At 35.2% G+C, this 15,633-nt stretch overlaps 1 protein-coding gene across 7 annotated transcripts in view; it reads left to right on the forward strand.

The window, feature by feature from the left end:
* MON2 (MON2 regulator of endosome-to-Golgi trafficking) overlaps positions 1-15,633 on the forward strand; it is a 125,049-nt gene that overhangs the window by 20,535 nt on the left and 88,881 nt on the right. For 5 of the 7 annotated variants that reach the window (XM_037063054.1, XM_037063056.1, XM_037063055.1 and 2 more), the window contains 3 exons: positions 8,438-8,565; positions 9,542-9,673; positions 13,458-13,587. In XM_037063054.1, the coding sequence (XP_036918949.1) occupies positions 8,438-8,565; positions 9,542-9,673; positions 13,458-13,587 (390 nt within the window). Of the gene's footprint in view, positions 1-1,782; positions 1,864-8,437; positions 8,566-9,541; positions 9,674-13,457; positions 13,588-15,633 lie in introns of all 7 variants that reach the window. The other 2 variants (XM_037063061.1, XM_037063059.1) reach the window with 1 other exon arrangement.

The raw sequence follows: 15,633 nt of genomic DNA on the forward strand, positions 1-15,633 counted from the left end.
AGATGTAGGCTAATGCTTGAGTCACTCCAAAATTGTAGATAAGTCTTAGTGCTGCCTCTAGTATGTTTTCCTACCTCTTCAATTTTATGTTATGATTACTTAAGTACACGAATTTTGTATTTAGTTTATTTTAGCCAGATAACAGAATAATGAAGGAGATAGACCTTAAACAGAGAATTCTAGCACTATGTAGTATGTGCCCAGATGGAAATAGAGACAGGCTTGTTATGGGAAGTTAGGGAGGGTACTTAATCCATCCTGAGAATCTGATGGTGAGTTTTGAAGCTTGAAAAGGAGACAGACAGGCAAATAAGGTATAGTAGAGAAAAGTAAAGGAGATTACTTAAATACATGAGGTATAAGAAAGCTTGGTCTATTGGAGTACACTATTCAAGTGCTGCCATTGTGTAACATCCTGAGCTTGGTCTGTTGGGATATACGATTCAAGTATTGCCATTGTGTGACATCATAGACGTGACACATTCATACTGATATTTTTATATAAATTACTCTGACCTCAGTTCAGAAGATATGTTTCCGTGAACCATCACTAAGGCAGAAGTCTGTTGGTAGGCTATTCTTATCACCCAGGCTAGAAAACACAGGGGGCTTTAACTAATGCCATGCTCACAATTTGCCCTCATGGGCTAGAGTTTCTCTACGATATAGTGTGTTCTTATGCATTACTTTTTCTTTTTCTTTTTTTTTTTTTTACTTTTTAAAATTTTAATTTGTATCCTGCCTTTTATTATATCATAAGTACTTTTCTTTGATGTCATATTTTCTATTCTTTTTAAGTTGCTCTATAATATTTCAGTAAGCAATTGTAGTTTATTTAATCATTCCTTTGTGTTAGGCATGTTTCATTATTTATACTTTTTTAAGATTAATTTCTAGAAATGAAATTATTTATTTAAAGGGTATGAACATGATCTTGGAACATGTCACCACTTTGCTTTCTTAAAAGATAAACCTTTATGCTTTTACCAACAATATATATTTTAATAACATCCTTGCCAGATTATTATTTAAAAAAATCTTTTTGGTAATTGGACAGATAACTTCTCATTTTAATCAACATTTCTTTTTCATGTTGATTATTTTTCTCCGATTAAGTTATTTTTTTATTTTACACTTGTTGGAGTTTTTGTATCTCATCAAATTGTTTGAGTTGTTTATATCGAGCAGATAATAAATTCCCATTGTGTATATCGTATTTTTGGAAAGTCAGTCACTTTTTAATTTTTTATCTTGATTCCTTTTATTTTTACATAATCTAATTTTTCGATTTGTTGCTCTCCATTTAGGGAGCCCATCTCCTACCACATAGTTGATAGTCATTTTAAAATTTTTTTCTAGTTTTTTACAGCTTAATTATTTTAAAATAATGTATAGGAAAACTTGAGTATCTATACTTTTTCCTTTGCAAAATTACTAACCGTACCTACATCAGTTGTTGAATAATCCTTCCTTTAAAAGTAATATATATTTTAACATGAGATGGACCATATTTTTATTTGTCCTTCAATTATTAAGTTATTTAAAACATTTTCAGACCTTTTTGAACCATTAATTTTTTTTTTTTAATTTGGGAATGTCAGTCTTTTCCCTAAGTAGGTTTTAAGGGTTTTGAGGATAGCAGTTGTTTCCACATTATATTACTTTCACAAGAACTGTAGTTCATTATTTAATGATCATTAAAATTTATCATAATAAAACCTTTATTAGCCCCTATAAATGTGATTTATAGTGGGGTATCCTAGTTTAATTCTTTTTTTCCAGGATAAAAACTGCAATTATGCAGTGAAACTCCTCAGAGCAAGGAAACCCCTAGGATATGGGGACCTGCTGGACCTCTTTCAGGTGTGTGAAAGTGCATCATTTAATCTCACAGCTATAAAATTTGGAAATAAAATATATTTAGCAAATACCTAGTGTTATTTGTTGAAGGAGTTATGCTTATTAAGGGACTTAAGTAGAAAATAACCCTTTTTTATCCCCCAAAAGCTATCCTTATATTTCAATGGATATTGAAATTGAGAATTTTGATTTTAAAAAGTTGATATTTTCTTTTTTCCTGGGATGATAAAAACAGTGGTTAAAACAAGCTAGGTGTCTTTATATTGCTGTACAGCCTTTTCTTGCATGTGATTTCTAGAGCCTAAAACTGTAAGGCTTTTATATAAAACTACATTTAAGTATTCCATAGTATGTCATTAAAATTACTGTATACAAAAGTAGAGCACCTATCTCTCATATAGAAGAGTAAAATTAATTTCTTCTTAGAACAGCTATTATTTTTCAAAGAAGAAAAAATCAGTAGTTTTTTCCTGGTGATCTTTATCTTACTCCACTGTGATTTGGATATGAAGGATATATTTTTGTTCACACTATACTTCAAAAGACAGAATAGATCAATAGGTTTACTTATTTTTTTGTTTATCAATTATTCCGTATAATATAGAAACTTCCCTGTTGACCATTATATTTTCATATAAACCGGAGGAAAAATGTGGGAAGGAGACAAGAGATAGATGTTCAATTCCTTTGAATTACATTAAAATAAAGTTTTAAAAATTGTTTTTATTACTATCTTAAGTTTATCTCAGCTTTATAGACCTGGATAACTGTGACTGATCTATATATAACATTTCATTATTACTCACCTTATTCTACTCATTTGAGGATGTAGTTTTTTTTTCACATTTTAATGTTTTCCAAATTAGTATGCTTTATACAATTGATGGCATCTAAGAATCACTGTGGGCCAAGTAGTGTTGTAGTTGTTTTTGTCAGTGCATGTGTGAACTCCTTTTTTTTTTAAGATTATTTATTTATTTGTTTGTTTAGATTTTATTTATTTATCTTTAGAGGAGGAGGGAAGGAGAGAGGGAGAGGAATATCAATGTATGGTTGCCTCTCATGAGTCCCTTGCTGGGAGCTGGCCTGCAACCCAGGCATGTTCCCTGACTGGGAATCGAACCTCTATCCTTTGGTTCGCATGCCCACGCTCAATCCACTGAGCTACACCAGCCAGGGCTTGAACTTCTTCATAGTTGTTCATATCAGCTTATGTGCATCTCTGATGTCACCTAAATTTGCTGTTTAAAATGTTATCTTATTTGTTGCACAAAACTTTCTGTTAATGTCTTATGATAAGTAAAAAAGAGCACCAACATCAAAACATGGGTGTCATTGGTTTAGAAGATCTCAGAGACAGTAGTGAAGTACTCTTTCTCGAAATGAGGCATTGCCAATGCTCTTGATGGCCTAGAGCAGCAGCCCAACCTTTTTGGTGCCAGGGACTGGTTTGTGGAAGACAATTTTTCTACACTCGGTGGGGGTGGGGAAGGGGGCAGACAGCATGCAGAGCCCAGGCTGTAATGTGAGTGAAGTTTTACTCACTTGCTGCTGCGCACCTCCTGCTGTCTGTCCCGGTTCCTAACAGGCTATGGACTTTTACTGGTACAGGCCTGGGAGTTGGGGACCTCCGGCCTAGATGATGAAATTGAAATGAAAATTCTAAGTGATTAGTAAGCATTGTAACATCGTTTAATTGGCACTGATTTTCTTTCTTGTGTTTGTATTATGGATGTGCCTTACAATTATTGTCGGTAGTGACTCAATGAAAGTACATTGCTTTTCCTTTTGTAAAGACAGGAGCCCTTTCATTTGTTTATTTGAAGATTTAATGCAGACAACTTTAAAGTGCACATCACTGGTTCTTCTTAAATACTTTTAACACTTGTTATTTTCATTTGTATCAAGTTGTATTTACTTTAGGGAGTGGCAACAAAATGTGGGGGAAAATAGTGAACCAGGAGTTACAAGACATAGTTTCAAATTCTGGCCATACCACATACTTATCTGTTGGTTGGGGCAAGTGATGCACTTTTAACTTTATTTCAATATTGTGATACTCAAATGAGAAACACATGTTAACATTCATAAAAAGTATAGATGTAACTTGTTACTATTGAAAACTTTTATTTGTCTGAACAACATTTAATAATTAAAAATTTTCAAGCAGGCACGCAGCACCAACACACTGATAGTCAGGCACACAGCGGTTCTCTGCAGGTCCCGAGAGCTGAGCTGCTTCAGCTGCCACTGGCAACTTGTGTTTGCAGAGGACTGAGGAAAACCCACCAGGAACTGAAAATGCTGAAAACAATCAATGCCCAAGTTACTGTCATGGATGCGGAGCTGGAGTTCGCTGTCCAGTCAAATACAGCAGGAAAACAACTTTCTCATCAGGTGGTTAAGACTGTAGGCCTGCGTGAAGTGTGGTTCTTTGGCCTCCAGTGTGTAGTTAATAAAGGATTTCCTACCTGGTTGAAACTTGATAAAAAATGTGTAAGCCTAGGAGGGGTCAGGAAGGAGAATCCTCTCTCCAGTTCAAGTTCAGGACCAAATTCTTCCTTGAAGATGTGTCTGCAGAGCTTATCCAGGACATCACACAGAAGCTCTTCTTCCTCCAAGTGAAGGATGGTATTCTCAGCCATGAGATCTACTGCCCTCCCAAGGCCACGGTGGTCCTCGGCTTCTATGCGGTGCAAGCCAAATTTGGAGACTGTAGCAAAGAAACTCACAAGTCCAAGTACCTCAGCTCAGAGTGGCTGATCCCGAAGCTAGTCATGAACCAGCACAAGCTCACCAGAGACCACTGGGAGGACTGGATCCAGGTGTGGCATGGCAAGCACCACAATATGCTCAAAGACAGTGCAGTGCTGGAATATCTGAAGATTGCTCAAGGCCTGGAAATGTACAGAATCAGCTATTTTGAGATAAAATAATGAGAGAGGAACAGACCTTTGGCTTGGGGTGGATGCCCTTGGACTAAATATTTATAGGAAAGATGATAAATTGGCCCCAAAGATTGGCTTCCCATGGAGTGAAATCAGGAACATCTCTTTTTTTTAAGATTTTATTTATTTATATATTTTTAAATATTTTATTTATTTATCTTTAGAGAGGAAGGGAAGGAGAGAAGGAGAGAAATATCAATGTATGGTTGCCTCTCGTGAGTCCCCTGTTGGGAACTGGCCTGCAACCCAAGCATGTGCCCTGACTGGGAATCGAATGAGATCATGTGGTTCGCAGGCCCGAGCTCAATCCACTGAGCTATACCAGCCAGGGCAGGAGCATCTCTTTCAATGACAAAAAGTTTGTCATTAAGCCCATCAATAAGAAGGCACCTGACTTTGTGTTCTGTGTCTTCCACCTGCGCATCAGTAGGAGAATACTGCAGCTCTCCACGGAGAACCACGAGTTGTACACATGCACCGCAGGAAGCTGGGCACCATCAAGGCGCAGCAGATGAAGACCCAGGCTTGGAAGAAGCACCAGAAGTAGCTGGAGCAGCAGCAACAGCTGGAAAATGAGAAGAGGCAAGACACTGGAGAAAGAGCAGATTATGCAGGAGGAGGAGGAGCTGATGCTCAGGCTCCAGAACTATGAGGAGAAAACTAAGAGAAGGAGCTCCAGGACTGGATTCAGAGGGCCTTGCAGCTGGAAGAGGAGTGGAAGTGGCACCAGGGGGGGACTGAAGGCCTGGAGACTGACTGCCTGGCCACGCTATGTCCCAAGGAAGAGCTGGAGAGGCAGGTGGCAGATCAGATAAAGAGCTGGGAGCAGCTGGCTCTAGAGCTCTCAGAGTGCACTGCCAAGATCACCTTCTTGGAGGATCTGCGCAGGCACAGTGAGAATGAGATAGAGGAGTGGCCTCACTCTGGGCCAAGGAAGTCCAGGATGACCTGGTAAAGACCAAGGAGAAGCTGTACCTGTGGTGACAGTGCCCCTGCCCCATCTGCTCAACATCCCCGCCCCCTCTCCCCCACCAGCCTGTGGGCTACCGTATCCAGGAGAACCGTTGGAGGAGGGCACAGAGTACACAGGCTATAGCATGGGGCTAGGGCATCCTGGATGACCACAATGAGGAGAAGCGGATCACCAAGGCTGAGAAGAACGAGCGTGTGCAGCAGCAGCTGATGACTCTGTCCAGTGAGCTGTCCCAGGCCAGAGTCAAGAATAAGAGGACCCATAACTCCACAATGAGAACATGAGGCAGATTTAGTGGGGCAATACCAAGCAGTGCATGAACAAGTTCAAGGCCATTTGAAGGCTGGGGTGGGACTGGGCAGGGCCTCGAACCTGGGCTCTGCTGAGGGTCACACGCAGAATCTGAAACTTGTATTTGTAGTTCTTTAAATCTAGACCCACCTTGTACTCCAGTTCCTTTGAAAAGAGAGTTGCTGTCTTGGTGGGAATATTCTGGGGCTCGGACCAGTGGAAGCTTCCCTGATTTATTCTTCCCATTTGTATCATAGTGGCAAATGGGCCTGATATTATTATTAATAATAATATTATCATCATCATCATCACCACTGCCTGTCTTGTGCTTGGTGCAGAGCTAATCGCACTATGGAGAGATGCCTGTGAAGTCTGAGTAACAAACTCCATGCTGGCATATGTGATACAAGATTCTGTTTAATTAAAGAAAACCACAACTTGAAAAAAATATGTTCAGCAGAGTTAGGGTTAGATTCATATTTCAGTGATTTTGGCAAGATTGAATATGGCAGGATATTTAATGCTTTAGAAGTTTATCGATGTCTTTTAATAATTCATAAATGATTTGAAACATTGTTATTGAAAATTTATATCTCTGTATTTGAGTCAAAACCTTTATGCACAAGAAAGCAAGGAAATAAGGCAAAGGAGCCCTTTTGGAAACTTCTTTGGAAGTCATATTTGCCATCTTTTAGGTGTTCTAACTCAGTAATTTGTATTGTCATACTGAGGGACTTTACAGGCACGCTATAAGAAACTGTAGTCTTAATTTGCCATACCATAAAATGTAGCTTTCAAACACAAGGCCTGTGGGCTGAACCCGGCCCTCCATCTTGTTTTATCCGGCCTGGCACCTTGTTTGTACCAGCAGCGCTGAGCTCTCATGTAACTGTTAAGGAGCAGTTATATTTATACAGTCTTAAAATTACGTTTGGCCCTTTGAAGGCAACAGTGAGGCTTATGTGGCCCCCAGTGAAAATGAGTTTGACATTCCTGCCATAAAGGGAGGCTTGGGAACAGAAAGGTAGGGATTTAAGTGATAAAATTAACATTAACATTGTTTTCATACTGTCAAATGGCTATTCTGGATGACATTCTCAGAATTTCTTTTGAAAAATATGCTACAATTCAGATTTGTATGCTTTATCAGAAGTCTTGACCTCAAAAAATAATTGCTGGGTATAGCACCTTTGAAAGCATATACCAAATGCATGTTTAATAAGTTCTTGATTCAGAATTTCATATTATTTATTCATATTCCCTGAGGATGACAGACCTTTCTTATCCATCTTTGTGTAGCCATTCGATGTGTATTGATTTAATTTTATTTTATACACTTAATTATATTCAAACTGAACAAGGTGGTTTTGGCTGCGTGGCAGTGAAAACTCCAGAGACAGGTGCTGGTGCAAAATGAAAGAGGTTTATTCAGTTTCTGACCTGGGAGAATGGTGGATTCCCATATCAAAGACCACCTCATATTCCTGCTCAAGCCTGCAGTTCTTGTAGGGATAGGGAGAGGAGGGCTTGCTTTCTCTATCCAGTCCTCCTGCTAGCTTGTGTACTCAGGTCCTTTCTAGCTTTTGGTGTGCTCCGTCTAAGAACCTCCTCCCCCTGTGCTGTCTTGGCCAATGGGGGAAGACTCCATGGTGTTATCTGACTGTCTGTGGTAACAATGTATGTATAAACTGTATATTCACTTTATGCATTTTTCGGTCCTTTTACATTTTTTGTTGCTACTTTAAAATTGCTGAAGAAATTGGCTTGATAGAAGGAGTTGAAGTAAGATCTGGAATTATAGCATGTGTACCCAATTAATTTAAAGTAATATTTCATTAATAAAAGGAGTCATGTTGTTGTTTTTAATGAGCTTATTTCTTAAAGAAATTAAGGTTATGTAAATTCAAGGCACATTATAAAGTTATGGGGAGTTTCTGAACATTCAGAAGTGTGGTGGGATGATGTGTATTCTATTTTAAATCACTTTTTCTGCTCTATAATATGAATTTTTATCAAGTTTTCCTTCTGCATTGTTGAAGAAATAGTATGCTTCTCTGAAGCAGCACAGAACTTCTGAGAAACTTCTCAACTTAAGTCTTTAAGTTGACCTTAAAGAAGATAGAATAACCAAAGGATAGAGTGCCAGGAGAAAGGCATGGCAAAGCTGTAGTTAAGGGGTATAGTTTAGATACTGTGTTTGTATCATCTATTTGAAATACTTTAACTCTTATATTTGATTTTTATTTTGGTGTTTATCTTATATGAAGTGTTTTTTCATTGTTTTTACTAGTTGTAATAGTATAAAAATGTAGTGCTGTTTATGAATTAGATTTAATAATTTATTTTATATGTGTTCTAAATAAAGCATTGAAAGAGAACAGCTCAGAAGTTGTTCAGCCTTTTCTCATGGGTTGTGGAACCAAAGAACCGAAGATCACTCAGCTATGTTTGGCCGCCATTCAAAGACTCATGTCACATGAAGTTGTGTCTGAGGTAATGTGAAGATTTTATCTGAACTATGTACCTAAGAATCAAATCAGGAGTTTTTATAGGGGAGAATGAAACATACCTGATATTTAATGTAAAACAGTTTTATGACTAGCAATGTACTTGAAGGATGTGGCTTAATTTTAAAAGATTAGCAACTTATTTCATTATTAAGCACTCATAAATAAAAAGATAAAGTGCATTTTCTTCAAATCATTTATTAAGTAGTCACAGTTCAGTAATATAGATGATAATTTGCAACTTTAACAAGCAAATTTTTAATATCATTGCAAAGAATACAAGGCATAAAAAATTTTAAAGGTCGGAAGGAAAATCGTGACTGTTTCCTAGATGATCTGCAGTGATATTTGTTGTTCATTAATTAAGTGTATTGTTGTATCTAATCTTATGATGGTAAAACAAGGAAAAACATTTTGCCACTATGAATCTGCATTCTGTTTTTAAATGTAATGCTATTAACTTTGTACTTCATACGGTACTTTAATAGAAGTGGTAAGTTTTTTTGTTTTTAGTGTAGCATTCCAAATACTGTTAGGTTTAATTGAGATTATAAGTATGTTGTTAATTAAATGGCAGGTATTGTAGATGAAATAAAAATAAGAAGCTGTAGCAGACACATAGGTAATTTGCGTATGTCCATATTTGTGTACAAATGAATTATTGTTGTAGACATGAGCTTTGATTTTGACTAGGTATTTCAGAATTTCATTCTGTTATTTGCAAATGTTCAAGTGGTACATTATATTTTAAAGAAATTCATTTTTTGAGAAGAAATGTAATTGGTTTTGTCTCAAATTAGTCGAGAGACATGTGTTTGGATCTGTGTATATAGAAACATGGGCTTTGTTATTGTGATCAAGAAATTCTCTCCAGGTAAGGTAATATTTGTATACCTTTCCTAATTAGGGACTTAAGCACTGACGTTTTATTTGTTAACAGTAATTAAATAATTATTTTACAGACCGCAGCTGGAAATATAATTAACATGCTTTGGCAGCTAATGGAAAATAGTCTTGAAGAACTTAAGCTACTTCAAACAGTTCTTGTTCTTTTAACAACTAATACAGTGGTTCATGATGAGGCCCTCTCTAAGGTAGGAATCCTGTTTGACCAAGTTCATAAGTGCTTTGAGACAGTACTTGAATAAGCTGGCTGAAAGAGAAAAGCCTGATTTGAACCAAAGGCAGCTTCCCTGTAGTTGTGATAAAGGATATTGCAGGTTAAAAACTATCAGTGCCTCATTTTCCTCAGATTAGAGTTAAAATCAGGGTAAGGTGACAAAGCAAAAGCCATTTGAGTGTAGATGACAGGGTTAGTTATAAGTGGGAAATGGAAAAATAGCACTGGAATAAAAATAGAGAAAGAGGAAAGTAACAGGGGAAAAATGTGTTTTGAGGTATCAGTGTTGTCCACAACTGAGTATGTTCTCTGATAGCTCTCTCTTATCCCTCTTCCCCTTTTTAAAAAAATTTATTTATTTTTACTTGTTATTTTTTAAAGATTTTATTTATTTATCCTCAGAGGGGAAGGGAAGGAGAGAGGGAGAAAAATATCAATGTACGGTTGCCTCTTGTGCATCCCCTGCTGGGAACTGGCCAGCAACCCAGGCATGTGCCCTGACTGGGAATCAAACCGCGGTTGTTTGGTTCGCAGGCCTGAGCTCAGTCCACTGAGCTACACCAACTAGGGCTAAATTTTATTTATTTTTAGAGAGAGAGGGAGGGAGGGACCTGGAGAGGGAGAGAGAAACATCAATTGGTTGCCTTTTGCATGCACCCTCACAAGGGACCAAACCTACAACCCAGGCATGTGCCCTGCTTTGCAGAATGATACCGCATTGGTCAGGGCTCCCTTCCCCTTTTTAAAAATAATTTCACATATATATGATATGTAAGCCAGGTAGTTTAAAACTGTCCATTAAATAGCTGGAATGTGTCCTTTTGTCTGTTTTATACTACATAAAGCTGCATGTATGATAGGTATTTCTCATTTCTTACTACTCCCACCTTCTTTGGAATATATAATTGCTAGTCTATTATTTGTTTTGTTCTTTTTTTTTTAAAGATTTTATTTATTTATCTTCAGAGAGGAAGGAGAGAGGGAGAGAGATATCAATGTATGGTTGCCTTTCATGTGTCCCCTGCTGGGAGTTGGCCTACAGGGAACCAGCCTGCAACCCAGGCATGTGCCCTGGCTGGGAATCGAACCGCGATCCTCTGGTTCGCAGGCCCGCGCTCAATCCACAGAGCTACACCAGCCAGGGCTATTTGTTTTGTTCTTTAAAACCTTTTGGAAAATTATTAAATATGTCTGAAGAACAGAAAGTACAGAGAGTAACATAAAGAACAGTCTTCAATTAATGGTTTATTGTTTAAGGAATTTGTTGAACTTTTACTAATAGTTGTGTTAAAATTAGCATGCCTTTAAGAATGCATGGGTTACCAAGTAGAAAAACATACTGTCAGATTAGGTTATATATACAATCACTAGAGAGTATATATTTCTTGTAATTTTTTGATGTGCTTAAGCCATAATGAAGTTTTATTTAATTACAAGTAGTTTATTGTTTTAAGCTCTACCTGCTCTATAAAATATGTATTTTTAAAAGAGGATTGGACAAAATTAGATTTGTAGTTGTATATGAAACAGAGTTTATTTTTGTGTTATTATTTATCAATTACTGTATTATTTGCCATACAAATAACTGTAAATCTCCTTTTGCCACATACTGTATATAATTTTATTGTTGTAGTTCCTCTTCATTTTGGCTGTCAGATTATTGTTCTGAGATATATGTAATCTTTTTTAATTTTGTAAAAGATTATCTGACCTATCAAAGCAATAAGAACTGATTATAGTTTTATAAAGAAATATTAACATTAGTTTTAGTATGTTGGCTAATTTAGAAATATAATATTTTGGAATAAAATGTTCCAAAGAAATAATCAGGATAAAGAAATAATACAAAATTGAGTAATATGAAAGCTTTCATACATTTGGAATTTAAAGAGTGATAGTGATAGGCTATTTGTTTCCTTAGAAGCTTTTAATATAATTAATATAATAGGTATAGAATTTAAACTATCATCATTTGTTCAAAAATGTTTCTTTTAAAACTATGAAACATCTAGAAGAATACATAGAGGAGACTGTACCTTAGGTAGACAGACATATCTTAGGTAGAGCAAAAATCCATGAATCATTAAATAAGTCACAGAATGGAGGAAAATGTTTTAAAATATCTGACAAAAGAGTTTTATCTAGAGTTTATAAAAAATTCTTACAACTCATTTGTACACCCAGTAAAAATGGACAAATGATTTCAACAGACACTTCAGAATATAAGATATTCAAATGGCTAAAGAATGGATGGAAATTGGCTTAGCAGCTGTATGTGTCAGGGAAAAGATGGAAATTGGCTCAGCAGCAATATGTGTCAGGGAAAAGCAAATTAAAACCATAAGGAAATACCATTACACATCCGTTAGAATAGCTAAAATTTTAAAAGAATGACCATATCAAGTGTTCAGGGTGTAGAATAGTTATGAAGTCACACATACTGCTGGAGGGAATATAAAATTATAAAGCCATTTTGGAAAACTAGCTGTTTCTTTAAAAGTTTAACCAATACTTATGATATAATCCAGCCATTTCACTACTAGATATTTATTTATTTAACCAAGGTAAATAGAAAGACTTGTCTTCACAGAGCCTTGTATATGAAGGTTCATACAGCTTTATTCACAATAGCCATAAAATGGATACATCTCAAGTGGCCATCAACAGGTGAATGGATAAGCAAGAATGTATAAACCCATGCCATAGAATACTACTCAAGAATAAAAAGTACAAACTACTGATACAAAGAACAATATGTATGATTATCACAAGTATTACAAGTGAAAGAACCCAGACACAAAGGAGTACATATTGAATGATTCTATTTATAGAAAATGCCAGCTGATCTATAGTGAAAAAAGCAGATGGGTGAGTTGTCTGGGGCCAAGGGCAGTGGAAAAATGGCCTGTCAAAGAGATAAACATGGACTATAAAAGAATACAAAGCAACTGTCAGGGTGAGGGAAATGTCTCATATCTCAATTGTGGCAGTAGTTTCAGGGGTGAATAAGCAGTCAGAACTCATCAACTATTAATTTTAGAAGAGATATGGTTCATTGTATATAAGTTATACTTTAATGAAGTTGATTTTAAGAAGAATGATTGCTTTAAAAAATTATAGTTTTATCTGCTTATATGCTTAACAAATCTATATAGTATTTCTCCAGATGGTTTAGTGATATAAGAAACTTTGAGTACTTGTTATTTGCAAAAGCAAGTCATTCTGGGGTAATATAGCATAGCATGTTATTATATAAATGTTAAAAGAACCAAATTGTAAATGATGTATTTCACATAACCTTAGGTAACCTTATGTGGCTCTGTATTTATTAAGAGTTTGAAGTATTTCAAAATAGAAGGCTGCGTGGCTGTGGAAGGTGTAGAAGGTGTGGCTCAGTGGATTGAGCTCTGCACTGTGAACCAAGGGGTTGCCACTTCGATTCTCAGTCAGGGCATGTGTCTGGGTTGCGAGCCAAGTCCCCAGTTGGGGGTATGTGAGAGGTGACCACATATTGATGGTTCTCTCCCTTTCTTTCTCACTTCCTTCTCTTCTCTCTAAAAACAAACAAACAAACAAATAAATACATCTTTTTTAAAAAATAGAAGGGTTTTTGTAATTTTATTGTACGAAAGGGTAGTACTTTTAGTATCTATGACTAAGATAGCTGAACATAAATTATTTAATTTTGAGTTACCTCAGATAAAATATAGTAGTCATGTTCTTCTGTCTTATTTCACACTAAATGAATTTTTTTTTAGGCAATTGTTCTTTGTTTTCGACTACACTTCACAAAAGATAATATTACCAATAATACAGCTGCTGCTACAGTGCGACAAGTTGTTACTGTTGTTTTTGAGAGGATGGTTGCTGAAGATGAACGGTACAGAGGTAAAGTGACAAAAGTTGTTTTCTTTTGACCATGGGTGATTTTTATATCCATAATTTCTCTTTTATTAATTTTCAGCTTTATTCCTGTGAACCTAGGCTACCTAAAAATGAGAATACTTTAAAAAGTATTTATTTTAGCAACATTATTATATTGGTAATAGAAATTCAAAAAATAAATCCCCCACAATTTTGTCACCTCAGAAATCAACTCTTTAATTTACATTTCTAATATATGCATGATTTCATAATAAAGATAATTTCACATTTTATACCAGACATAACATCATATGTATTTTTAGCCAAACATTACATTAAACATATTTTTCATATTACTCTTATTTTTGTTGTTATTCTGTAATTTAAAGAAGTAGTTTGTTAGTATATACTTACATTGTATTTGACATATTAGTATTTACTGTCTCATATATATTGTTTCCATTTGAGGTTTTTTTTAGTGTAAATCACAAGAGTGGACTTCCTCGTGAATTTTTGTCTGCCTGTTAATATGTATTAATACAGAATATTTATATACTGTAAAGATTAATCATTTTCTATTTTCATCAAATATTTCTATTGTGATTTTTTATCGTTTTATGTAACTTAAAAAATTTCCTAAAATTTTAGAAACATGTCCTTTCAAAAAGCTGACAGATAAACTCTTTATTCCAGCTTTTGTAATTTGGTGACTTTTAGCTATAGAAATTTTTATTTTTTCACATATCATCCTTATTAGCTGATTTTTTTATGATTAGTTGAAAGATCATAAGGTGCTACCATTATGTTGTAACATTAAGGTGCAATTTTTCTGCTTTATGTTGTCAGGAAATAAAAGATTAAACTACTTTTTCCTTTACATATTGTTTTTTTCTTAAACTGTTGATATCATGCAATATTTCATTTTACTTATTTTTTTTTAAATATTTTTATTTATTTATCTTTAGAGGGGAAGAGAGGGAGAGAAATATCAATGTATGGTTGCCTCTGCCAAGGACACACAATGTATCGTGTGTCCCCTGCCAGGAACTGGCCTGCAACCCAGGCATGTGCCCTGACTGGGAATCAAACTGTGATCCTCTGGTTCGCAGGCCGGTGCTCAATCCACTGAGCTACACCAGCCAGGCCTTTACTTAATTTTTTTGTTAATACCGGTAATGTTGGAGGTATTAGTGAAGTATTGGTAATACTGCCTTTTCTAATAATTACTTCACTTCTTCTGAAATGAACCATTGGTCATATTTTTTCACATTTAGTTTCAGGTATTCTCAATTTGTTGGTTTATTAGAATATTTTCACTGCCTTTGATATTTTGATTTTTCAGCATTTTTAGTGTAGGAAATATAGTTGGAATTCTGGCAGTTTGAAATATTAGGAAATTAAAGTTTAAGGATAAAACAGGGCAGTTCTCCAATGTGAATATCATATATATTCATAATTTCAATATAATTTCTAGATTGGTACTTTCATTTGTCGCTAAAGATGAATATCTCATTTAATGTTTTCTAATAAGATAGAACATATTTCAAGTAGTTATTTAGTCAACAGTTATTCAAAAATGCTTCTCATATTTATAGTGAATGATATTAGTATTCAAAGAAATGCTGAGTTGGGAAGCCAACTGACTTTAACTAGTTAACACCTAAAACTGCCATAGTAATTGGGGCCGATCAAGCAGTTAATTCTTGTGAAGATAAGATGATATAGGTGTTAACTGTGGTTGTAAACTTTTATATATTTGATATTTAAAGGCACATTCAAAGATCGTGTAAATTTCAAATTTATGAATTAAGGGGCTGCATAATGGGAGAATGGGAAAATCAAATGTATGGATAAAGATACTAAACTTATTAAAATGAATGTAAGGCAGTAAACAGTGATTTTTATGGCACTTTGTATAAAAATAGATTGCCTTTTTTTTTTTCATTTTGGAGGCATAGTTCTGAACTTTTAATTAAAGTATACATTTCTCTTTAAACATACCTTTTAAATAGGATGCAGTAATTGATTTATTTATTTTTAATTTATTTAATTATTTTTCAGGTACAGTTT

The sequence above is a fragment of the Sturnira hondurensis genome, unplaced genomic scaffold (assembly GCF_014824575.4).
Source record: "Sturnira hondurensis isolate 20B ecotype Veracruz unplaced genomic scaffold, ASM1482457v3 Scaffold0014384, whole genome shotgun sequence".
Taxonomy (NCBI): domain Eukaryota; kingdom Metazoa; phylum Chordata; class Mammalia; order Chiroptera; family Phyllostomidae; genus Sturnira; species Sturnira hondurensis.